We start from the raw sequence: 27,270 nt of genomic DNA on the forward strand, positions 1-27,270 counted from the left end.
ATGAGCATCAAGGGAAGCCTAAGAAGCATTGGCATCAGTCCTCTTCTGTAGTTCAATGCCAGGGCATTGGAGTTGCCGGTATCCAAGAAGCGCTGGCTCCCCCTCTTTAATGGAGGTGCTGGTGCACCAGTTTTCAGGCAGCCAGGTTTTTGCTTCTGGTTCAACACTGACACTTCTCCAGGCTGTCTCTGAACTGGCTCCCCAGCCTTTGCCGATGCCTATCCTCTATGAGCAGTACTGAGCCATACTCAGGGATTTGCTGACGTAGTTGTTCCAGCTACACTCCGCTCAGGTATCGAGGGCACTTGTGCCAGCTGCACCTCAGCCTCAGCTCCTTCGTCATGCCCAGATTCTGCTGATGGAGCAGTTTTTGATGCCAGCACCTTGACAGGAATAGACATTGACCCATGCGATACAGCTCTCTGCTTCGGTTGAGGTAGCTTCTCTGGAGTCTAAGGGTAGGGCTGTACCTGAGTGCCCTATGGGTAGTGGGAAGAATCCCACTGAGCTGGAGCAGGTGCAGACTCACTCGGTCCACCCAATGTACTTTGAGGAGTCTGATTTGGACTACTCATGAGTCAGAGGAGAACCCACACTACTTCTCTGAGGAAGAATCTTATGTTTCAGGTTTATTAAAGATTTGATTTACCACCCTTGAGGAAAAACTTTCAGAGCAGTTTACATTTTAAATGTATTAAAATAATGAATAAAGAAAGGAGGAGAGGGAAGAGAAGGAACTCCATTTCAGATAGGACAGTGAGAGAGGGACAAGAGTTGGGTAAAAAAAAAAAGGATTATAATGGTGAGGTGTGCAGGGCTTCTTGGGCAAGACCCAGATAACCACTATAGTGTTGAGACTGTTAACAGTTTACATTGTAGGTATCCTAGAAGAGGAAGGTTTTAAGGGCTGAGAAAAAGTCTGTATAACAGCTAATTAATCATAGTTGAGAGGGAAGAGCATACTAAAGAGTCGGGCCAATGATGCTAAATGCTTTAGAGCAGATAGAATCAAAACATAATTACCGGAGCAATGGAATATGTAACAGATTTGATTGAGATGATCATAGTGCTGTAGATAAGGGTATAGGGAATTAGGTAACGTGAGAGATAAAATGGTGTGCGAGAATTGTGAATTTTGTGAATTAAGGTAAGTGTTTTAAATGTAATTTGATCTACAACTGGGAAGCCAGTTATTCTTGAAGGAGAGGAGTGACATGGTCAAATTTCTTATGTCCAGTTATTAGTTCTGATCTCTCCCCACTGCAAGACAAATGTAAATCTCCACCTGGTATCTTTCACCGGTTTTGTGAAGGAGATGGCATCTGCTGCTATCCCATTTAAGTTGGAGACTGAGGAGGAGACCAGGACTGAGATGCTGTCAGTTTTAGATTACGAGTTCTCTCCCAAGGAAGGGGGTCACAGTTTGCTTACACCCTATCCTGATGAATGTATGGATGAATCTCCCTTCTCAGTACAGGTTTACCAAAGAAGGTGGATATGCAGTATTGTATCTAAAAGGTTCCCAGATTCAAAAGAGCACAATTGCCTCACCTCTCCTTGGTAGTCGAATCCACCCTCAAACAGGCTAGGAGTTCAGGACTCTGGACTCATATGGGAGAAAGCTTTATTAGGTCTTGATGCTCATTGCTTGCGTCCGGGCCTACCAGCTCTACATGAGCCTTTACGAAGTATTTGACACACAGTGTGCTTAGTGTTATGGAATCTGTCCCTCAGAGGCAGGCCACAGAGCTTCAGTTAGCCAAGAAGCAGCTGAAGTACAGAACATATCTGGCCAGGGGCACCTACGATACTTATGATATTGTGACCAGGTGCTCTGCCATGGGTGTGGAAATGCGTAGATTCCCATGGCTACGTGTTTCTGACCTAGAACCAGCAGTTCAAGAGAGTGGTCTGCAACCTTGCCGAAGTGATAACCTTTTTGGGGAGAAGATGGAGTAGGTTGCTGACCTCATAAAGAAACACACTGACATCATTTAGTCCCTTTTCTCAGCAACCTCTAGCTGCTGCATCCTCTAATAGGAGGTTCTTGAGTATACGTGGGTGGAGACCCTACTACTCTGAGGTGTAGATTTCCTCCACCTTCCTGCTCTGCTCAGCAGGCCCACCCTGTGGACCTAGAAGTTTTAACCAGCTTTCCAGTCAAAGTAGGCGATGAGCTTTTGACTGGCTCCAGGATGGCCTATTGGTAGAGGGGAGTTTAAAATTCTTTCCATCAGAGATGGCCCCTTATAACCTCTGACCGGTGGATTCTAAAATAGTCTGTCTCAGTTATGCACTTCATTGGCGTCAGACCACAAAATTGCCCACAAAGGGCATCGTTCATCAGCTCTCAGCATAAGCAGGTACTTGTAGAGGAAATTTCTGCCCTTCTACAGGCCAACAAGGTTGAACCCATGCCACTAGGGGAAGAACGGAAGAGATTCTATTCTAGGTATTTCCTTGTGCCAAAAAAAGACGGAAGGATTCCGTCCCTTCAAAGATCTAAGGGCCTTGAACAAATTCCTAGGGAAAAGTTCAGGATGGTTTTCCTGGGCACCCTTCTCCCCATTGTTCAGGAAAAAGATTGGCTATGCTTTCTAGACTTGAAGGATGCCTGTTCCCACATTTTGATGCTTCCCAGTCACAGGAAATCTCAGGTTTCAAGTAGGAAGGCACCACTACCAATATCGTGTTTTTCCTTTTTGTCTTGCGCCAGCTCCCAGGGTCTCTACCAAATGCCTAGCAGTAGTTGCAGCCTCGCTATGTAGACAGGGAAAAAACATACACTCCCAATCTGGACATTTGGCTGGTCAAGAGAGCGTCACAGGAAGGGGCGTGGGACTTCATGCAGAGAACTATTCAGGTGCCAGAGATAACTAGGGTTGGTTATAAACTACCCCAAGTCTCACCTGCACCTCAGTATGGCAATTGGAATGCTTAGGAGCCCTGTTCGATAAAACTAATGGCATTAGTGCTGATAAGGCAATAAATCCATTTGCTTAGCAGGAACCTCCTGCCATATGTCTGAAAATCCTATAAGTGTATCGTAGTCTTTATGCAAATACCCCACTAATGTTACACCTCCTTTCCACCTCCTTTCGCTCATCATAGAAGTTTCTCATTCTCCATTTTTACTAGAAATTCTGCATCTTCCCTAAGTGGTACTTGGTTTAAGCAATTGTGGTTCTGCTTCCAAATTGTTGCTTGTTCTCGCTAAGTTTCCTTCAGGGGTCTGAGCAATACACAGCCAGCCAGTTTTTGAAGTAGAACCTGCTGCTTTGATTGTAGGAAATAATTAAAATGCCTTACGGACATAAAAGAATATAATCTTGTCTGTTCAAAAGCTAATCCATTAAGTGTATAAACAGACACATATGAATATATTTTTTTCATATCGAGAAGATCCAGTCCACCTTGTCGCCAACTGCCAACTGTTATATCTTCATCTGTGTCGTTCCCCCCCCCCCCCCCCCACAGCAACCACACACAGACACAAACTTTGCTATCTCTTTGTGTAAACATGTTAGATGTTTTTAGATAATCTAATTAGAATTACATAATGTAGAGCCATCTAAGAACAGGGTTATACAAAACAAATTCTGCCACTAAAAAGTGATAGTGTGTTCCACCCGCCACCTTATTGATTCTAAATTTGTTTTTTTCCCCACATTTAATGCATAAAGTCTTTGAGTGTCAGTCGGTAATTGCATCCCTAAATACCGAGAAGGACCTACCCATCCCCCTCACAGGGTGTCACCTGATGCCAACTCTTCTGTCTTGTAAAGATTCAGCTTAAAACCTGAAAACACTCCCAATTCCTTAAAACTCGAGATCAAAGCTGGAAGTGATATAAGTGACTTTATGTGAACTAAAATTATCTGCAAATTATGCTATTTGAAATTTGTGATGTCCTAATTTAATGCCTTTAATTTCTGGGTTAACTTGAATTTCTCTAATTGGGGGGGCCCCAGGGTAAGACACATAGGATAGGGCTTTTTTTTTATTTTATTTTTTTTTTTTTTTTTACAAAGCAGCACTACTGATCAGTGTGTTCTGAATTTTGAAGAAGCCCATGGGAATTGAATGGGCTTTTTCACATTTAGTGCACTGCTAATTGGTAGCTCTGCTTTGTAAAAGGAGCCCATAATGAGGACAAGAGGATACCATAGTCAGGTTCCTCTGCAAGTAGAGAATTGCTCAGAGGATGTCCCATTAGCCCAAACCAGTTGTTTGGGGATCCCAGTGCATGACATGAATTGCTTCACTAAACTGACCTCATATCATATCTTTAACACTGCATGAGTATACCCAGGCTACCTGGTCGAATGACTTCTCTGCATTAAAACTAATCAACAGGGAAGACTCATTCCTATGTGCAGTGGTCTCCAGGGAAGCCAGCATATTCCTCATGTTTGTGTATCTCTGTTGGACAAACCCCACTTGCACATCTGGTATAATTGTGGAGTAACATGTGTAAATGTATTAGCTAACATTTTGCTTGCCAATTTGGTCTCATAGTTTGTCAAGGAGATAAGTTGATATGACTTGGGTAATAGCGGGTACTTCCCTGGTGTTGCGTGCTCGAGGACCTTGGCATACTGTCAGGCTTCTTCCCCGGGAGCACTGGTTTCGTGAGTCCTTGGGCCACTACCATGGAGCGGCAGTGGCAGGCAAGATCACCTTCAAGGTAGAGATGAGACAAGACTGGACCGGAACCCCGGACTGGAGTTCTACACAGGAATACACGGAACTGGAACGCACCGGACGGGTGCGCACTGGAGTGGAGCCCGCTGGACTGGAACACACTGGAGTGGCCCCACTGGACTGGAACATACAGGAGTGAAACCCGCTGGACTGGAACCCGCTGGACTGGAACACATTGGACCTAGGCTTCACCTACGCTTAGCCGCCTTTCCCCTAGGGTTAAGCCCCCAGGTTCGGGCAGCCGGCAGGACTTACAGGAAAGACCGGAACTGGAACTTGAAATCAGGAACAGCAGGAATCAGGATCCAGAAGTGCCCCCAGGCACCTAGGCGAAAGCCAGGCAGAGAATGTCCGGGTTCCGGCAGCAGGCAGGTTCAAAGCAATGGTCAGGTCAAGGAGCAAGACTACGGCTGGAGCCTCAGTATCAAGGAGTACTGGCAACAGAACAAGGGCTGAAGCTCCAGAAGCAAAAGAAACACACACGGAAAACCAGCAGGCTAAACACAAGAAGACTAGTCAACTGTACATAAGCTAGTAGGAAAGCTATGCACAAGCAAACCAGTCATACACAAGAAACATACACTAAGCAAACACAGGAAAGCTGTACACAGGCTAACAAGCAAAGCTGTGCCCAAGCTAACAGGTCATACACTGGAAACATACACAGAGCAAACTCAGGAGAACTAGTAAAGCTGTGCCCAAGCTAACAAACAAAACTGTGCCCAAGCTAACAAGTCATACACTGGAAACATACACAGAGCAAACTCAGGAGAACTAGTAAAGCTGTACACAGGCTAACAAGCAAAGCTGTGCCCAAGCTAACAAACAAAGCTGTGCCCAAGCTAACAAACAAAGCTGTGCCCAAGCTAACAAGTCATACACTGGAAACATACACAGAGCAAACTCAGGAGAACTAGTAAAGCTGTACACAGGCTAACAAGCAAAGCTGTGCCCAAGCTAACAAGTCCTACACTGGAAACATACACAGAGCAAACTCAGGAGAACTAGTAAAGCTATACACAAGCTAACAAACAAAGCTGTGCGCAAGCTAACAAGTCATACACTAGAAACATACACAGAGAACTAGCAAAGCTGTACACAGGCTAACAAAGCTGTGCCCAAGCTAGCTAGTCAAACATAGAAACTCACACAGAGCAAACATGGTAGCAGTGTACAGAGCACTCTACATACCAGGGCCCTTAGACGAAATGCAAAGGCAAGGGCTGTAGTCTCTAAGTGATTAATAAAGCCCCTCCACACCAGAGGCACAGCTGCAGCAATCACCTTGCATCCAAACAGAGGCTTGACACACAGAGAAGTCAGCCCACAGGAAGGAACAGCGGGAGCCATCTTGGATACTGGCATAGAGGAGGAGGCGGAAGCCATCTTGGAAGAGGCATAGCCCACACAGGTGAGGTTCAGTAGGGCAATCAGCACACAGAGCCAGAGAGAAACTAAGATAGACACAGACACAGAGACAAGCAGAAGCCAGCACAGCCACTGACTCCCAGAAACAGGGTAAGTCTGAGGGTGGTCACGGCCACAGACGTGACACCTGGTTTAGGTAAAAACGGGGGCATTTTAAAATTCCCTATCCTCTTCATCAATCTGCGGCAAATCCAGTCATGATAAATATCACTATCCATTATTTCATCATGTGGTTTCAGGTATGAAGGCTCATAAGAATCATAATATCTTGCAAATATCTAACAGTGTCCTCACCATCCTACCCTTCTCATGCTTTATTTATAAATTGAAATTTTAGAAATTAACATACAAGTTACAGATTTTGAATAAGCAAAGATAAGAAAACATATCAAGAAAATCATTAATTCTTTCTTAGACCTCAAAAAGTAGAGGGGGAGCAGAACACACATACAAGGTCATTTCAAAGAAAATAAACAAGGAAAAGCATTAACATGAAAAAAATATCTATACAAGCCATGCAATCAATACCATCTGTGTTGAGCCTTTCAAGTAACAATCTTTAAATCCAAGAAAGCTCTCAATAGTTCCGACTGAAAGAACACATTTTATGCCCAAGTTTCTTATCAGACATTTACAGAGGTAAGCAAAAAAAAAAAAAAGCCCCCCTAATTAACATTTCTTGCCTCAAAGCCAAGAAAACGTTTCCTACATTCTTGTTTGCCTTATTAAATCAGGATATAGTCACATCTTTTTACCACAAAAATGAGCTTGAGAATTCTGAAAGTACAACTTCATAACCACATTCAAATCCTAGTAAAAAACAAATAACAACATCCTTCTCATGCTTTAGCATTTATATTCTCCTGGACCCTTCCCAGTTTTTTTGCTATTCTGGCCTAGGGTTTCCCATTTTTACTACCGTACCTGTACAGTTGAAATTTGTAGTACAGCCGATTTTTGTGTCTGTGAATTAACTCATTTAGTGCTGCTCGCTTGGCCAACAGTTTTTTATTCCATAGGACAAATCCTAAACAGTTGTTCCCAATCTCAAAATTTCTCAATTGCTAAGTTTGCTTTTATGGCTGGCATAAGCTACAATTTCCCCTCACAAAACAGTTTGTCATCTCCCAATATAGAATTTGATTGTCCTCATGGCCAGCATTATTTACTGAATAATCTTTCCATTTTTGCATTGGCATTTCTTTAAGCTTGCTATCTGTCTACAGTTCCATTGGAAATTTCCATTGATGTACTCTTGGGGGACAGTTCCCTACCTCTTTTGTAACCTAGACTAATGCCTTGCGGAAATTTTATAAGGTCTGAGCTCTGCTGAATGTACTTATGGAACAGTTCCTGCAAAATCAAAATCTAATCACTGCAGGATTGAGTGGCGTGAGCTATACACAAATGAATGTAATCACATTTATCAGGGTGAAGCACCCACCAAACCTCTATTAAGTCCAGTATATCATATGATAAAGGTAACCTTTTAGTTGGATTCATCTTTTCCTGACCTTGATTATGGGACTTAGCAAGCTCAGGGTCATAAACTCTATTAAATTCCCCTCCTAACAACAGGTATGCCATCAAAACCTTCAATATAGTTCAAAAGGATTTAGTAGAAATTTTTATCTTAATTAAGGCGTTATTCCTCTCCTGATATCCGTATTACATATGTCACATTGAATGGCTTCAATCTTTAAACAAAATGTAATATTAGACAAAGGGGATGAATAAGAACACAGCACAGTTTTTAAATGACTTCATTTATTTCAGGAACAAAGTTATCCAACACCCATATCACCCATGTGAAAAAGTAAGTGCCTCTTCACTCAATCAACCTGTTGACCAAGTTAGCTTTTTATTAAATTGAGCTGATTTAACACAGTGAGGCTTGCAGCCAACCTATTGAATCTTACCATGAAATTGAAGTAGTTACCAAAAGGTTGCTACAAGAATGCTAAGCCATGATCAAAGGACATTCCAGAGGGGAATGAGAAAAAAAAGTTGTTAAAATATATCAGTCTGGAAAGGATTACAAAGCATTTCTGAAGCTCCGGGACTCCACTGAACCACGGTGTGAGCCGTTATTTACAAATGAAGAAAACTTGGAATCATGGTGAATCTTCTAGGAGTGGCCTGGGAAGTTGCATAACATCACAGAAGAACATCCAAAGAACTGCAGGGCTCTGTAGCCTCAGCTAAGGTCATGGCACCATTAATAAGACAGGGCAAAAATGGGATTCTTGGGAGAATAGCAAAGCAGAAACTGCTGCTATCCAAGAAGTAACATATGTGCTTATCTCACATTTGCAAAAACGCACGTGGTTGACCCCCCCCCCCCCCCCCCCCCCCCATTGCTTTTGGGGATAATGTTCTATGGACAGATGAGTTAAAATGGATCACATTGGACAACATGAGTCTCATGCCTGCTGTAAAGCAAACACAGAATTTCACAATAAGAACATTATACCTACAGTTAAACAAGGTAGTGGTAGCATGATGGTATGGGAATGCTTTGCTTCTTCAGGACCTGGAAAACTTGCCATTGAAGAAAATTCTTAAGAGGAAGTTCCAGTTATCTGTCTGTGAGCTGAAGTGTAATTGGGTTATGCAGCAAGACAATACAAAACACAATCAATATCAGCTGTAGAGAAACAAAATTAGTTTAGGATTGACCTAGTCAGTCCTTTCTTGAACCCAATTGAGATGCTGTGTCAGGACATGAAATGAGCAGCTTATGCACAAAAACCTACAAATGTGTCTGAATTAAAGCAGTTCTGCAAAAGAAGAGGGGGCTAAGATTTCTCAACAATTACATTGATTTCAAATTATAGGAAGCATTTGGTTGAAATTATTGCTGCAAATGGTGGTGCATCCAGTTAAAATTAGTAAGCAGTTACTACTTTTTCACAGGCGTCATATGGGTTTTGGATAACTTTGTTCCCTTTGTCTAATATTACATTTTGTTCAAAGATTGAAACCATTGTGTGACATATATGCATTAATAAGGGAAATCAGGAAGGAGGGAAACTTTTGCTTATCATTGTAACTGGCTGTGAGTTCCCTGAGACAAGTTTGAGAAGCTTTCAAGTAAGCTGTTTCAGTTCACAATCACCTGAAAAGCTCTGTTGGTTCTGAGCCAGTACCGTGTACCTTAGGGAGCTTGTTTGGCATATATTTGCTTTAAGATGGTATATGCAGTGTTTTTTTGTTAGTGAAAGTTACATTAGTACAGTGTATGTTTTGTTAACACTGTTTTATGTTTCTTACTATTTCTTTGCTGCTGCTGTACTAGGATTTGGAAGTAGCTCTGCTTTTGGAAGCAGTACCACAGGCTCCTCTTCATTTGGATTTGGAACTACTACTAAACCCTCTGGAAGTCTTAGTGCAGGTTCGTATAGGGCAGATTTTTACTCTGGATCTACAAGTGATGAGCTTTCTTCCAGTTTTAAATGTTTGACCCCCCTCTATTTTATTTTTATTTTTGGTACCTGCAGATGAGCCATGTTAGAGACCATGTTGTTATTGGTTTAATTATTTGTAGTAGTAGTAGTATAATTGTTTCTGTGATATTAAATATTTTTTGTAGACCAGCAGGACTGAGTCTGGCACACAAGTAGGTGATATTATCCAATAGTGCAAGGACAGAACTGCTCTCCCAGAGCTCAGAACTTAGTGTAAGGTTCTGAGCATGTACAGCCTTTCCCACGCGGATTGGTCTCCACAGCTCTCTTGTTTTATCCACTGAACCAAATGGACACAAAATCAGCTGTCTTGTTAAAGCCTAAAATTATTTGTTTTTATTCAACACTGTTTTTCTTTCTTTGCCTTTTGTTATTGTTTTCAAAAATAGAGTGTTGCCAAAGTCAGGATTTCATCCTTGCACAAAGTGTGGCAGAAAAGTCCAGGATTTTGACAAATATAATAAATGTTTGGGTTCTGATCATGTTCAGAAGTACTGTAAATATTGTTCAGATGTCACCATGGGCTTGAAGGGATTAATCATAATTGCTTGCATGAGCATTTTGAAGCTGAGAGCAAGCTGCTCCTAGAAAATCCCATAACTGTTCAGAAGGCAACTACTCCTGCATAGACCAGTCAGTTTTTCCATGGAGAAGTCATCAACTTTAGGCACAGTGATCCTAAAGTCTGGTCACCCACAGGGAAGATCCTTTTGAGGTATTCAGGCTCACAGTGCAGACACTTGCAGAGCTCCATCAAAAGCCTGAGGAGGAGTGTCAGGTTCTCAGGTTCAGAGCCCGTGGGGCCAGGCTCTGGAGCAAACGTGAGCCCTTGGGCTGCTGCCGAGGAGCGACAGCAGCAGGCAAAACCCACCAACCAACACTGGGCAAGCACACCGGCAGGGACTGCAGGCACTGCCCAGCGAACCGGAACACATGGACTGGAATCCCCCAGACTGGAGGACACAGGACTGGAACACTGGACTGCAATCCCCCGGACTGGAGGACACAGGACTGGAACACACACCGGACCGAAACACACTGGACTGGAGCACACTGGACTGGTCCGTACAGCTTCACATGTGCTTGGCCACTACCCCCCCAAGGGTTGAGCCCTTGGGTTCGAGTGGCCGGCAGGACATACTGGATACTGGATGACACAGGGACTAGGACTGCAAACAGAAGTACTCCTAAACCTAAACTGATCTACGTGCTCCCAAGCCCTAAACCAGCAGGAGTGTTCCTAACAGTAAACTGACAAAATGACTTCCTAAGCCCTATACTAAACAAGAGCTCCTATGCCCTGCTCAACAAAGGGACTTCCTAAGCCCTAAACTAACAGAGCAGGGAACTAAACACAAAGCTAACACAGGTGCTACTACGCACCAAGCTACAAGCAGAGCTCTACACTAACAAGCTAAACACAAAACTAACAAGCTACCTAAGCACTGCTCTAGCAAGCTAGATACAAAACTAACAAGGAGTTTCTAAGCCCTACCCTAGCAAGCGAGGCACAAAACTAACAAGGTGCTTCCTACAGCACCAAAACCCAAACAGCAAAGACTGCAATGCTCCCAATAGCACAAACACCAGGAGTACTTCTAACAGCAAAATCTGTAGTGTTCCTAACAACACTAAACCCTGAAGTACTTCTAACAGTAACAGAGCTTCCAAAGCCCTACACACAGCAATGCTTCCAAAACCAAGAGGGAAAAGCAGGGGAACCATAAGGGAAAAGCAGGAAAGCTAAACACACAAACACCAGTGCACACTGCACTAACACTAACCTGGACCTTAGCAAAAGCAAGCAGGGAAACTAGACACAAAGTCAGAAGTGCACACTGCACCACCCTACCTAAAGCAAACACCACTGTTGCGAAGGCTCTGAAGGAAACAACACCACTTCCTTATCAAGGCCCTCCCTGATGATGTCACACTCCCTAGCCCCAGGCAACAGCACACTGACCCAGAGAGGCCCAACCCACACCAATGCAAAACCGTGAAGCACTTGAAGCCAGTACACCCAAAAAGAGGTAGAGCTAACTTAGTCCACTCACACAGCTGTGGAAAAGTGAAACAATTAGAGTCATGCTGCTGGAAGCTGCCAGCACAGAGAGAGAGAGCCAGCTGCTCAGATAGGACAGACAAAAGAAACAGAAGCCAGCTAAGCTGACCACCAGGGAAAAGGTGAGTTTGAGAGGGGTTATGACCACAGGGGTTATGACCACAATCATAACAAGGGGCTGCCAGTCTTTTATTGAGATGGACCTGGGGGAAGCCACTGCTTGCCCTGGGATTGGTAGCATGGAATGGTGCTACTAACGGGGTTTCTGCCAGATACTTGTGACCTGGATTGGCCACTGCTTGAAGCAGGATACTGGGCAAGATGGACCATTGGTCTGATCCAGTATGGCTGTTCTTATGTTAAGTCCAGCCAAAGTTCTGACAAAGCACAAGCAAGCCAGCCCAGATATGTCTGCAACTAAGAGGGAGGCACTTACTCGCAGCAGATTGTTCAGCTTTCTGATGGTATAAAAGGGATGTTTAGTGCAGACTGACTTATTACTGTGCAATCCTTTGTGCATCAGCCTACATCTTACATGCCATTTTTGGTCACAGTGGCAGATGATTCTTCCGGTTGGACATCCATCTAGCTTCCAGAGCATACTCGTTCTTTTTTTTCCCAAACAATATTTATGAACAGTAAGGGTTATTTCCAAAATCCATATGAAGTTCCTTTGCCGCCATAATCTAGAAAACTGTCTCACTCCTCTGGTTTTATGCCCAGTGTACCTGAATGTAACTTACCTTGAGCTACTACTGAAAAAGGTGTGAGCAAAAAAAAATACAAATAAATAAATACTCTGTGCACAGAGAGCATTATTCTCAGATCCTGTGTCTCCTTGCCTTCTACTTCAGACTTGGAGCATGATTTTGCTTCATCCTTCTCTGTACGTACTTTCTTCTAATTGAGGGGAGAGGGGTCAGAAGGAAGGCTTTAGAAGGTATGTGGGAAGGAGAGGTGTTGGAAGTTTTCAGCTGGTGTGTCTTGAGGATCCTCGCCAGCCACATCATGTTTGCTTCTACTGTGTGGACCTGAGCCCAAAATAGGTGGTCCTGGGCCTACCCATGGCTACACCACTGGTCTGGTCTTAAGACTGAAGGGTTCCCACACATTTGACCTTCTTGCATCAGTTCTCAAAGATATTCAGTTTTGCCATCAGACGAAAAATGATTAGAACAGACAATAATTCCAACTTTATGAAAGCCTTCTTTGTATTTGGATAGCATGATGATGATAATGAAGAGGAAGGTACATAAGTACATAAGTAGTGCCATACTGGGAAAGACCAAAGGTCCATCTAGCCCAGCATCCTGTCACCGACAGTGGCCAATCCAGGTCAAGGGCACCTGGCACGCTCCCCAAACGTAAAAACATTCCAGACAAGTTATACCTAAAAATGAGGAATTTTTCCAGTCCATTTAATAGCGGTCTATGGACTTGTCCTTTAGGAATCTATCTAACCCCTTTTTAAACTCCGTCAAGCTAACCGCCCGTACCACGTTCTCCGGCAATGAATTCCAGAGTCTAATTACACGTTGGGTGAAGAAAAATTTTCTCCGATTCGTTTTAAATTTACCACACTGTAGCTTCAACTCATGCCCTCTAGTCCTAGTATTTTTGGATAGCGTGAACAGTCGCTTCACATCCACCCGATCCATTCCACTCATGTGATGAATTAGACAGTACTTCTAATGCAGATGATAATGACGACAATGATGATAAAAGTATTTTTTGCTGTATGGAAGTCAAGTGTTTCAGAGGTTACCTTGATTAAAACCTGCAGACCTAGTCAGAAGACATCATTAATATTGCAACCTGGCCTGATTTGAAGGAACTCTTTATCAGATTAAACAATCCACTTTCTGCTTGTGCAGTTGGTGAAAACCTTTTCAGCTTTGCTGGATTAATAATTCACAAGTGCACTTGCATGAGTGACTGTCAATTTCAAAATTTAGTTTTACTAAAAGCAAAGTGGATTGAATTGTAAGGCAATAAAATTCTTGGGATAAAAACGTTAACAGTAGTTGTATTCATTGTAGTTTTTACTTTTTACTCAAAAAGTATTGTATTAGGTAATTATTTATTTTCACTAAAGTAAATTTTTTGTGTGTTCACTGTACTTTTGCTTAAGTATTAAAATACTTATTTATGTTTTACTTTTACTTAAGTACTTTGAGCAACAACTTATGTTACCACTGGTGAATGCACAAACTCAGCCTAGCAGTTGGCATTCCTGTTGCACTGTGACAGAATCAGTTAGGCTTGAATACAGACACTTCAAGGGTGTAGAGCTTATCTCGACAATCAACATTCACTGGAAATCTGGTCAAGATAAAAAGCAACTCTGTGTCCTATGAGTATTTCTCCACTGCCCTCACAGTTCCTCTATATTCAGATGTGAGCAAACAGGGATATTGGGCTATTTGTATTATTTTGCGGGTTTGCAAGTGGGACAGAAGGAAATGCACTCTCCAGCAATCTATAAAGTTCTATATTTTGCGGTGTGGTTCCCTGAAGAAGCAAAGCGAAACGGGACCCTTTGCACCGCACGCTCATTCATCTATGAGCTGGAACAGGCCACTTCGCATACAAGAGAACCGAAGAGTCTGAGATAAGTTGTATTTCTTCCTTTTTTTTGACATACTAGTTTGAAAACGGAGAAATTGTTGTTATTCAGTATTCTCCCTTGAGTTGGTGTGTTAAATGCATATAAAAAATATTTTAAAATTTTTGGGGGTTTTTTTGTCAATGATTACTTGTTATACTGTATGCAAAAATAATTTTTAGTTCATTTGCCACAGTTTGATGAGACATTTTCCCCATTTTTTGACAGTCGCTTTTCACTGTAGTGAGCGTTTTTTGACGTCTATCTATATTATTGCCAAGAAGCAGCCAGAACCTGGGACTCTATTATAGCCAGACAGAAGAATCAACTGACAGACTAAGCAGGGTGCTTCGTTCTCACAAATGATCCTGCAGTGCAGCTTTCCTGAGTTCTGTCTTTTATTAGTGGGGAACATTTCAGGTTGTCCTTTTTGACAGTGAGGATGATGCTAAATCTTCCTCTCTATTATGGTTGCTTCCTTTCCCCCAGCATCTAGTTCGGAATGCCTTGGCAGCTCCAGTGACTTGGTGGTTGCTATGCTTATTCTCCAATCACTCTTCGTACCAAGAGATCTGCAAAATTTCCAACAAAGCCAAATTACTATGATTCTCCTAGTGCCTTATTGGTTTTGACAGGCTTGTCTTCTCAAAAGGATAGTTTTACCTCCTTGCAAGCCACTCCAGTTCCCAACCCAAGTAACTTCACAGAAGGTCTACCATCTTTATCCATACTGCAGACTTTACAGCCTAAAAATTGAGAAGTCTCTGGCTTCTTCTCTGTGTTCCTCCCTAAAAAGAGCTGTGGTGCGCCCCCTACTGAAAAAGAGCTCACTGGACCAGGACAAGCTTGAAACTACCGACCAGTCTCTAACATTCCTTTCCTGGCAAAACTTATAGAAAGCTCAACGACTGTCTAATTGAAAGTAATTGGCTAGACCCATGTCAATCAGGCTTCAGACCTGAGTACGAAACTGAAACAGTTCTTGGGTCCCTTCTTGATGATCTGCACAGAAATCATGACGGGATCTGCCTTGATTTCTCGGCAGCCTTCGACACCGTGGATCATAGTATCATGCTTACAAGACTGGCAGAAATAGGTATCAGTGGCACAGTATTTACTTGGTTCAAATCCTATCTGTCAGATAGACAAAAATCGATTCTGTTCAGCAACAGCACATCCATTACCTTTGGTACTGGTCTGTGGGGTGCCACAGGGATCCATACTGTCTCCCATTTTATTTAATATCTACCTGAAGCCTCTGGTAGCCAAGCTGAGCTGCTTTGGTCAATGGACACACAGTTCTACATCTATGCTGATGATGTGCAACCACTCATACCTGTTGAACCAGATCTACCCACAGCTCTGAGTAAACTGACTGCCTGCCTAACCACCACTCAGAAATGGGCAAACAACAACAAACATTGCCTGAACCCAAATAAAACAGATTCTTTGGGTACCAAACACAAGTGAACAAATGCCCATCTTCAAAATACCTTTTGGGAAGTATGAACTCCTCCTAAAATCACAGGTCAGGAATCCTGAGATACTAACATAGTAGATGACGGCAGAAAAAGACCTGCACGGTCCATCCAGTCTGCCCAACAAGATAAACTCATATGTGCTAGTTTTTTGTGTATACCTTACCTTGATTTGTACCTGTCTTTTTCAGGGCACAGACTGTATAAGTCCGCCCAGTACTATCCCCACCTCCCAACCACCAGCCCCGCCTCCCACCACCAGCTCTGGCACAGACCGTATAAGTCTACCCAGCACTATCCCCGCCTCCCAACCACCAGCCCTGGCACAGACCACCGTATAAGTCTGCCCAGCACTAGCCCCGCCTCCCAACCGTCTCTGCCACCCATTCAAGGCTAAGCTCCTGAGGATCCCTTCCTTCTGAACAGGATTCCTTTATGCTTATCCCACGCATGTTTGAATTCCGTTACCGTTTTCCTCTCCACCACTTCCCGCGGGAGGGCATTCCAAGCATCCACCACCCTCTCCGTGAAAAAATACTTCCTGACATTTTTCTTAAGTCTGCCCCCCTTCAATCTCATTTCATGCCCTCTCGTTCTACCGCCTTCCCATCTCCGGAAAAGGTTCGTTTGCGGATTAATACCTTTCAAATATTTGAACGTCTGTATCATATCACCCCTGTTTCTCCTTTCCTCCAGGGTATCACATGTCCAGGTCAGCAAGTCTCTCCTCATACGTCTTGTAACGTAAATCCCATACCATCCTTGTAGCTTTTCTTTGCACCGCTTCAATTCTTTTTACATCCTTAGCAAGATACGGCCTCCAAAACTGAACACAATACTCCAGGTGGGGCCTCACCAACGACTTGTACAGGGGCATCAGCACCTCTTTTCCTCTGCTGGTCACGCCTCTCCCTATACAGCCTAGCAACCTTCTAGCTACGGCCACCGCCTTGTCACACTGTTTCGTCGCCTTCAGAGCCTCAGATACTATCACCCCAAGATCCCTCTCCCCGTCCGTACCTAGCAGACTCTCCCCGCCTAACACATACGCCTCCCGTGGATTTCTACTCCCTAAGTGCATCACTTTGCATTTCTTCGCATTGAATTTTAATTGCCAAACCTTAGACCATTCTTCTAGCTTTTTCAGATCCTTTTTCATGTTTTCCACTCCCTCCGGGGTGTCCACTGTGTTACAAATCTTAGTATCATCCGCAAATAGGCAAACTTTATCTTCTAACCCTTCGGCAATGTCACTCACAAACAGAATCGGCCCCAGCACCGATCCCTGAGGCACTCCACTACTCACCTTTCCCTCCTCCGAGCGAACTCCATTCACCACCACCCTCTGGCGCCGGTCCGTCAACCAGTTCCTAATCCAGTTCACCACTTTGGGTCCCATCTTCAGCCCATCCAGTTTATTTAAGAGTCTCCTGTGGGGAACCGTGTCAAAAGCCTTACTGAAATCTAAGTAGATTACGTCTATAGCACGTCCACGGTTCAATTCTCCAGTCACCCAATCAAAGAATTCAATGAGATTCGTTTGGCATGATTTCTCTTTGGTAAAACCATGTTGTCTCGGATCTTGCAGCTCATTTTCTTCCAGGAAATTCACTATCCTTTCCTTCAGCATCGCTTCCATTACTTTTCCAATAATAGAAGTGAGGCTTACCGGCCTGTAGTTTCCAGTTTCTTCCCTATCACCACTTTTGTGAAGAGGGACCACTTCCGCCGTTCTCCAATCCCTCGGAACTTCTCCCGTTTCTAAGGATTTATTAAACAAATCTTTAAGAGGACCCGCCAGAACCTCTCTGAGCTCCCTCAATATACTGCTAGACTAATCACTCACTATGGTCCCACAATTTCAAACAACCTTCAGAAATTGTCTCTCACCTATGGCTGCTACAAAATCACTGTCCACATATTGAAAAGAGTCTGACCACAGTGGTCCATGCCATGATAACATCATGACTAGACTACTGTAATTCCCTGTACACTGGCCAAACCAAAGAGAGTTTGTATCAGCTCCAACTAATTCAGAATGCTGCACTGGCTACCAGTACCATACAGAGCTAAATTTAAAACTGTTTGATTTTCAATGCCCTCAGACAAAATGGGCCAAGGTACTTAAGTTAACCCTTTATACACTTTTGAGACCTCTAAGAATCATCACTATCTGTACCCTCATCAAAAGAAATTGTACTGTGTGATACCCCCCAGCGAGCCTTCTCAGGAGTAGCCCCCACACTCTAGAATTTACTCCTAGAGGGGCTAGGCATAACTCGAGACTACCTATACTTCAGGAAGTAGGTGAAAGCCTGGCTGTTTTCCCAAGCTTTTAATACGTAGGATGATTGACTATACACCCATTCTGCACCTGGACTAGCTTGCTACACATAGTGTAACTTAGATCAGTTCCTTATCTCTTGCTTAACTATACAAAGAACTTGGCTTGATTTAGCTAACCATCAAATTATCCCAGCTGACTCTGTACCACGCATCTTGTTCCCATCATATATCTGTTCTTGGTCCCTCAGCTATATGGTAAGCCATATTGTAGAAAATCTTTAGCATCATATCTGTTAGTTGAATGTTCTAATGCATGCTTATTAGGTGTATTATGCTAGCATTGTATTATATCTCCGGAATTTGAATTCCAGTGCTGTTAAATTTGTATATTTTTGATACTGTTTCACTGTAGTTCTATTAGGTGTCAATTTACTGTTTTAAAGTTTACCTCATATATTGTATTTACTTATTCTTGGTTATTTTACTATTGTTATGCTGTTAACAAAATTGTAAGTTTTATGTTAAACTGTACCTGCTGTACTGAATCTCTTCATAAAGGCAGTTAATAAATCCCAATAAATAAATAGCCCATCCAAGACATAGGGTGCTTGGAAAACCCTTCCTCAGGTGAATATATTTTTTTCAAGTATAAAAGATATTGAGTCTTGTGCTCTACTAACATCTGTGACCCTATCGCAGCTCAATTGCTGTCAGCTTATATTCTGGTAGATAAAATTTCCAGCATCACAATTAATTATGGTGGCTCATTTCATGAAAGTTCTTCTTCTTGTATAGAAGCCCCCTGTGCTGTGGTATCTAAATTTAGTCCTTACTTTGCTCTTGAAGTCTCCTTTGAACCTCTAGATGTAGCATCTCAGAAGTTCCTAGCTAGGAAAGTAGTCTTCCTAGTAGCAATCACTTTAGCTAGGACAGTAAGTGAACTGCAAAAGTTGATAGCATATGAACTGTATACCCAGTTCTATCATTACAAAGTTGTTCACACATATCCCAAATTTCTCCATTTACTGAAACCTGGATAGACATAATTTAATGGAATAGAGTCAACATGGACTTAGCCAAGGAAGTCTTGCCTCACCAATCTGTTATATGATTTGTAAAGTTGTGGATAAAGATGAGGCATTTGATACAGTTTTTCTAAATTTTCAAAAGCTTTTGACACGGCTAAGAAATTTAAAAAAAGCCATGGGGTAGAGGGCAAATGGCCTGCTGTGGAGGGGGGAAATGGTTAAAAGAGAGAAAACAGAGTAGGATTAAATGTACACGTCTCTCAACAGAGGAAGGGGGAATAGTAAAGTACCTTAGGGATATGTTCTGGGACTAGTTTTTTTTTTTTTTGGTTTTTTTTAAACTTTTATAAAGAATCTGGAAATGGACTTGATAATTAGTGATCAAATGTTTCAGATGACGGCAAAATTATTTAAAGGGTAAAGGCTCATGGATTTGATATACTGTCTTTCCATGGGTACAGCCAAAGCAGTTTACATATATATCATGCAGGTACTTTATTTGTCCCTAGTGGGCTCACAATCTAACCCCCTGTTTACTAAGCTGTGTGACTTAGTAAACAGTGAATGGGCTGTGTCGGCATTAGTGCATGGCAGTCGCTAGCACAGCTTAGTAAACGGGGGTTAGGGTAATGGGACTTATATACCGCCTTACTGTGGTTTTCACAACTACATTCAAAGCGGTTTACATATTATATACAAATCTACTTATTTGTACCTGGGGCAATGGAGGGTTAAGTGACTTGCACAGAGTCACAAGGAAATGCAGTGGGAATTGAACCCAGTTCCCCAGGATTAAAGTCCGCTGCACTGACCACTAGGCTAATTATTAAATCATATGAACTTGCAGGAGGATGTTTGGAGACTGGAATAGTGGGCATCCAAATGGCAGATGAAATGTAATATGTAAAGTAATGCACATTGGTGGAATAACTCAAATTGTATCTACAGAATGCTATGTTCCACATTAGAAGTCACCACTCAGGAAGAGATTATGGCTATTGTTAGGAATCATTAGGAAAGGAACAGAGAATATCATAATGCCCCCGTATCAGTCCACTGTATTACCACACCTTGCAGTTCTAATTGCTGCATCTCAAAGATATGGTAGAATTAGAAAAGGTACAGAGAAGGCCAACCAAAATTATTAAAGGGCTGGAAAACTCTTATGAGGAAAGGCTAAAGAGGTTAGGCTCTTCAGCTAGAAGAAGACATGGCTGAAGGAAGATAAGTAGAGGTCTATAAAACTCTGAGTGGAGTGGTACAGGTAGACAGTATCCCCTAGCCTTTATATGCCATGAAAGTTAAATAATATATTTAAAACTAATAGTTAAATATATATTTAAAACTAATAGGAGAAATTTTTTCACTCAACGCATAATTAAGTTCTGGAGCTCCTTGCCTGCAGTTAGCATAGCTATGTTTATTTTTATTTGTTACATTTGTATTCCACATTTTCCCACCTATCTGTAGGCTCAATGTGGCTTATATAGTGCCGGAGAGCTGTTTACAGACTCCAGAGTAAACAAATACAAGGTGATGTGGTAGGATAAGGTTCATGTGGTAGGACCACATGAAGGAATCGTACAACGGGAGAGTTGTGTGATGACCATTACGTACTTTAGTGTAGTTGTGTCACAGAGATCAGGCATTTACGTTGGATCAGGGTATGCCTTTTTGAACAGGTGGGTCTTAAGTGTTTTTCTGAAGTGTAAGTGGTCGTATGTAATTTTCAAGTCTTTTGGTAGTGCGTTCCACAGTTGTGCTCTGATGTAGGAAAAACTGGATGTGTAAGTTGATTTGTATTTGAGTCCTTTGCAGCTTGGGTAGTGGAGATTTAGGTACATTTGTGTTGATTCGGATGTGTTTCTAGTAGGTAGGTATATCAAGTCTGTCATGTAGCCCAGTGCATCACTGTATATAATTTTGTGAACCATAGTGCAGATTTTGAAGGCAATGCGTTCTTTGATTGGGAGCAGTGTAGTTTTTCACGGAAGGGCTGTGCGCTTTCGAATCAAAAAAGGTTTGGACACATTCCTCCATAAACCTTTAAGGTAGACCTGGGGAAAGCCACTGCTTATCCCTGGGAATAAATAAGTAGCATACAATCTTGTTACTTTTTCGAAATCTGCCAGGTACTTCTGACTTTGACCACTGTTAAAAACAGGATACTGGGCTAGATGGACCATTGGTCTGACCCATTATGGCAGTTCTTATGTTCTTTCCTAAGAACTCCTGCTTCTGATTTTCTGTCCAGAGCACCATTTAAACCCTCAATACTTGATTGTAAATGGGGTCTCACTGAATTGTTTAGAACAATGACCCAAATGTTTGATTCTCAATCCTAATAGAAATGGTATGCCAGTTGCAAAAGAGTCTAGCAAACTGGCTGGATTTTTGTATACAGTTCTGCTTATGAATAAGCATATATTCATCCAACAATAAGGTGAAGTCTCATCGGATGATAACTACTGCATCCACAATGGCCCTCCTGAGGTTTTCCTTGCTGGATACTATCCGCAAAGCATCATCTTAGTCCTCACTTCTTGTTTGGACCAAATCTCAGCCCAGGAAAGCAACTTTGAGTAATCAGTGCTTGCAAGTGTGTCCATATGAGTTAACAGCTCCTGCATTCTACTGTATGAGAAGCTCAAAAGATTTAAGGTAATTTAAGACTGAGCACCCCTAAACTTTGGAGTTGCTACTTGTGTGCTTGACTTAGTCCTGCTTGTTGATGTGGAAAGAATTTTGCTCACCTGTAACAGATGTTTTCCATATTTTCCATAGACAACAGGATTGATAAGGCACACAGTCCCTCCCATCTTCCTGTGAGTTGCTTGAATGTTTTGAATTTTGGAACTGACTTAGGAGAAGTGGTAGAACTGAGCATGCTCATAACGTTAAGTTCTACATTCTGGGAGAGCTGTTCTGTAATGACACCATCAGGTGTTGCCCACTCATTTGCCTGATCAGTCCTGCTGTCTAAGGAAAATATCCGTTATAGGTAACAATATTGCTTTATATAGTAACTATTATTTGAATACTAAATGCCAAGTTTACATTTAGAGCATGACAGGAGTTGCTAATAAACTAGTATTTGTACTGCCTGTAATGACAGTTGCATGACATGCAGGGGGAGGGCACAGGGCAGAATGTTTTGTAGGCCCTTAGAAATAGTATTTATATGACCATGGTGCAGGTTGATCTTAAGTGTAACTATCTGTAGGATTACTGGGTTATGACCTTTAATATGTATGGATTTGTCATGCATAATCACTATGCATATCCTGAAAACAGAACTAGCTTTGGGTTACCCAAGAGAGATTTGGGAAACCTAGGTTAATTTTATTATGCAAAATGCTCAGATCAAGAATAATATGACTGCAAATACATGTTTCTGGGGAAAAATTTTGATAGGTCAAGGATGTGATATACTAACTTTCTATGGTACAACAAAGTGGCTTATCTTTTTATATGCAAGCACTTTCTCAGTTTCTAAGAAATGCACCTGAGTGGGGTATTAGATTTGCTTTTGGTGGTACTGCATGTGTGGTTCATCTTTAATAATTTGACATTCTTTACTGTTTACATCCTCCCCACCCCTAAAGGTTTTGGCAGCTCAAGTACATCTGGGTTTAACTTCAGCAACCCTGGCATCACTGCGTCTGCTGGCTTAACATTTGGGGTGTCAAATCCTTCATCTGCAGGTTTTGGGACAGGAGGGCAGTTGCTTCAGCTAAAGAAACCTCCAGCTGGAAACAAGAGAGGGAAAAGATAAGACAGTTATAAAAATGTAGTTATGCCAGAAATGTCTATTTTTCTAAAGAGGTGCAGTGATTTGTTATATATCAGGAGATTTATACTATTTTGATATTTTCCCTACTCTGAAAGATTAATTTTGAAACAGATGTTTGTTTGTGATGAGTAGTTATTTTCGTTTCAGCTGAAAACTCATCTACTGTGTTTTTATTCCCTGTATTCCTTGTTTAAAATGTTGCAAAAAAGATGAATATTGTTAAATACGTACATAATCTAACTTTAATTGCAGAATATTTCTGTTACTGGCTATATACTATATAAATGTGTGCACATTTGTATTTTGAACACATTTATCTGAGGTAATACTACTACTAGAATTCATCTTCCTTCATGCTATGGCCTTTTGACATAGTCTTGTGGGGTTTATTTTTCCTTTATAACTACCTGCAGTTGTGATGCACACCTTGTCAGTGCCCATCAGTATACTTAAATTTGCACGTGTATAATAATATATTAGACTGCACTAGGAAGCAAAAACAGAAAAACATTTGCAATGAAACTGGACTGGTTTTTTGGTGGTCAAAGTGAAAAGGCTTTATTTTTTGAAGTTCATAAAACATAAATTCAAAACTTCCGCTGAATTTTCAGTTCATATTTTATCAGTGGTAGAGTGCACATGACCAGTAGCTTTGACACTTCCACATTCTTTGTCTTCCCTTTCCAAAGCTGTGTGTATAATGTTTTTACAAATAGTATGTACAAAGCTTTTAGTAAGATGGGCAATCAGGCTGCTGGTATTCATCACTGTTATGAAAAGGTAGCATTACAAGGGCAGTAGTACTTTTCTGGTTGAATCATGTCATCTGTTTTAAGAACCAGTTGGATTGCAAATTGCAGTCAACATTTTAGAACCATATATATACTGTGTATATATGCATGTAAGAAGAGGCATGATAGAGTATGGCTTACACTGTACAAAATACAAAACAAATTTACCATGTAGATTAAGAAATGAAGTGTAGCCATTTCTGAAGTGGGTTGTTGCAGCGTATTTTACAATTCTGTAGGGTTTTGTCACACTTATAAAATGGATAAGGTAATAATTTAGGACTATTAAATAAGAGGAATGAGTTTCTTGTTGGAAATGTTGCTGAAATACATTTTCTTATTCTTAACCATTTGATAAGTGTGTGCATATACATAACACAGCTCTTCCGTTAAAAAAAAATGCATGCAGTACTGTTGATTTTAGATATTTAGTAGTAATATGAATGCTCCTCAGGTTCCATATGTTGTAAATATTACTTCAACCTAAAAAATAAAGAAATGTTAAATATTAGTTTCTTTAAGTATATTTTTTGGATGTAATAACTGTTAAGTGGAGCAGAAGTGTACTAGTGTCAGATCAGTTTGTGTGACTGGAGAAGGGGTTTTTGCCAAATGCCAGCCGATCACATACTAATGGGCCTAGTTACAACAATGCACTATTATGTTAGCTTGTGTTAACATGCTGATGCACATTATTAGTAACTAGTTCCCTCTGTATCAAGACTTGCAGTAAAAATTCAGATAATTATGATAGTTTGCATGGATGATTTGTACTGGCTATGAAAGAAATACCTGATTGTACTGCATTTATAACACTTAAACCTCTTAAGATTCAAGCAGCATTTGAAGTATGTATGCACATATGCATACTTAAACAAAGGACCTTATTTACAAAAGTTGTTTATTTTAGTTTACGTTTTGCCAAGTTCAGACACATTTTGGTGCTTACAGAAATAGTAACCAGTAATGTCTGTTGTTCTTTATATAATGGATCACAGGTAGTGTACATTTTTGTATTTAGATACATCATTGTCTGATACTTTTTAGCTTTTTCCTTCTGGCAAGGGTTTTCTCTATTTGACATTTTTTATTTTGAAATTTTAGTCTGGTTTCATCCCAGTGTGATGATTTAGATTTTTGCCTTGAGACTGGGTGAAAGTGCAGAATCCTAGGCCATAGACCACTTGAGCTTATGACTAACTGAAATTTTAACCTCACTGTGTAGAGGTCGAATCTGCTGTGGACTCCTCTATGCACCACTTTGTTCCTCTTACTACAAACAGTGCATTAAACCCAGAGGAGAAGGAGGGGAAACGGGAGGCGCAGAAAACGAGATTCTTGATTTGAAAAATATATCTGCTATATTAGAACAATCCTCAGAGACAGTAATGGAAAGGTCTACACTAATTGCTTCTTTTGTTTTTGAACAGGACCTAAATAATGTGCTAAGACTTTAACAGGAATGCCAATACCCATTTTTGGGGGGCTAAAGTATGGATCTATCCTGACGTGACCAAACAGACCCAACTGAAAAGGAAGTCTTTTCTTGCTATGAAACAAAAAACAATAGAAGTTGGTGGTTCTTTTTTCTTAGCATACCCTTGTAAATGTGTAGTCAAATTGGGTTTAACGAAATATACTTTTTCATGGGACTTGTAATTAAATAATGTATGTCAAAGTGAACATTGGCAGAATTATTCAACACTGCAAGATTCCCTCTTCAAGGAACATGTTCTCGTTTTTCTAATAAGAAAGTCTATTGCTTTACATTGTAGAAAAATTGTCAAATACCACATTGTATGTTCTGGAGCTGAAGTCAGTATGCAGTAGTGGCTCATGTTTTTTATACAAACTATAAGGGGGGTGGTTAATTTGGTAATACATTAAAGGGAAACCTTTTGTGTTTGAACATAGATAACTTGTTTGCACTCTCTACAGATGTGCATCCCAGCATCACACACTTGGATTTTTTAAAGATGAAAATGATGTACTTGTGTTAGGCAAAGCAGTTGTAGAAAAGGTATAAGTTCACTTGAATTACTTTTTAAGATACACGTTCAGGGCGAACAGCTTGTACGGAGTCCAACCTTAATGGGGGGATGAGCCAACCCACCTTTTCTGGGGCTCCAGGCCTTCCGGTGGCAGGAAGGGAGGTGAGCCTTCCCCAGGGCGGTACCCGAGTGAGATTATGTGCTTAGCCTTATTGGGCTGATACGTTAAAACTTTTCCGACGGGAATCACCTGCCAATGGGAGCATCTCCCAGTGGTGAGGGAGCAGGTTTAGCAGTGACGATATTAGGATGGCCCCCTCCGAGGACCGGGATCCTTTCTGCTTCTCGGAGGTGGCTTGCTCTCCCGCCCCTCCCACCCTTACTTATTTTACCAGGTGATGTATGGCAAGGGTAGCTTTATTGATGACAGCTTTTTTGAGGGGGGGGGGGGGGGGCTCCCGAGCTTTACCAGGTGCAAAAGGAGGTCCTTCTGGACAGGGCCCAAATGTTCACCCGGCAGTGTACAGTGGGCCACAACCCAATACAGACATGGAGGTCCACGTCTTGAGGGTTTTTAGCCTTGCAGGGCCTCAATGTTCAACCCAGCAGTGTACATTGGACACCAGATCACAGCTTGGGGTGGTGGGTGAAGGCATTGCTGTTAATTCAGGGCATTAGTGTCCACTTGGCGGTATACACTAGGATCCAGATCAATACAGATGTGGAGGTCCACGTCTTGAAGTTTTAGTCTTGCTGTCATTTTAGTTAAGGAATTGTGATTTATAATTATTTGGATAACTAAGGTTACTTGTCTTAGCTCGGGTTCCATATTTCACCAATAAAGCTGCGGCCTGTTTTATACCCAAACAAATGTCTGGTCTCAATTATTGATGTATTGGTGTTGTAGCTATATGCATACTATAATTGTATATGATGGGAAAAGGGGGGTGTGAGGTCTCGTATCCCCTCATTAAATAAGTTTGCAATCAATCCAGATATGTGTGTTAATGGGAATTAATGTTTTTTAAAACGTAATTACATTTGCAGGCTGAACCACTAGGCTTTTCTTGTGATTATGTAAATATTTTTAAGGAGCTATTGTCCACATACATATAACCTCTTGTACAAAAAATAAAACACACTGTCAATGATGTTCCCTTGTCCTAAATGTTCACTCATGCAACACTCTGTAATGAGTGTGGCTGAAGTGGATGGATGTGTCTGAAAGGTGGTGGCATGTGTGCCAGGGAAGATATGTAGCAAGTACAGCCATAGGAATTCATGCAAAACTAATAGATTGTGAAGAGCAAAAGATCGTGCAAAGTCATGTGATGCTGTTTGGATTTGGTACTGGTGAGGCAAAAGGGAGGATGACTTTCTCCGACTCCAGATAACTGATGGATGACTTCAGATGACATGGACTAAGGAAATGAACTTGGATTCAGGATTGGACGGGGGTGTGTGGTGATCATATAACTTTTTTCAGGAAGTATTGGGGGAAATCGATGCTCCTCACCAGTGCCTATAACACAAATACATTACTATTAGCGGTAACTTGCTGTGTTTTCTCACAGAGATCTGGGTTTAAAGGTCTGATAGCACATTGGGCATTTACTGCCAGATTCTATATATCGCGC

General features: G+C 41.6%; 1 protein-coding gene across 1 annotated transcript in view; it reads left to right on the top strand.

The window, feature by feature from the left end:
• Nucleotides 1-26,697, top strand: part of NUP58 (nucleoporin 58) — a 220,622-nt gene extending 193,925 nt beyond the window's left edge. Inside the window, exons 14-15 of the mRNA XM_030200320.1 lie at nt 9,431-9,526; nt 22,664-26,697. Coding sequence (XP_030056180.1) covers nt 9,431-9,526; nt 22,664-22,833 — 266 coding nt within the window. The 3' untranslated portion in view covers nt 22,834-26,697. The remainder of the gene's footprint in view (nt 1-9,430; nt 9,527-22,663) is intronic.
• The last annotated feature ends 573 nt before the right edge of the window (nt 26,698-27,270 follow it).

This window comes from Microcaecilia unicolor, chromosome 4 (genome assembly GCF_901765095.1).
Source record: "Microcaecilia unicolor chromosome 4, aMicUni1.1, whole genome shotgun sequence".
Lineage (NCBI taxonomy): Eukaryota > Metazoa > Chordata > Amphibia > Gymnophiona > Siphonopidae > Microcaecilia > Microcaecilia unicolor.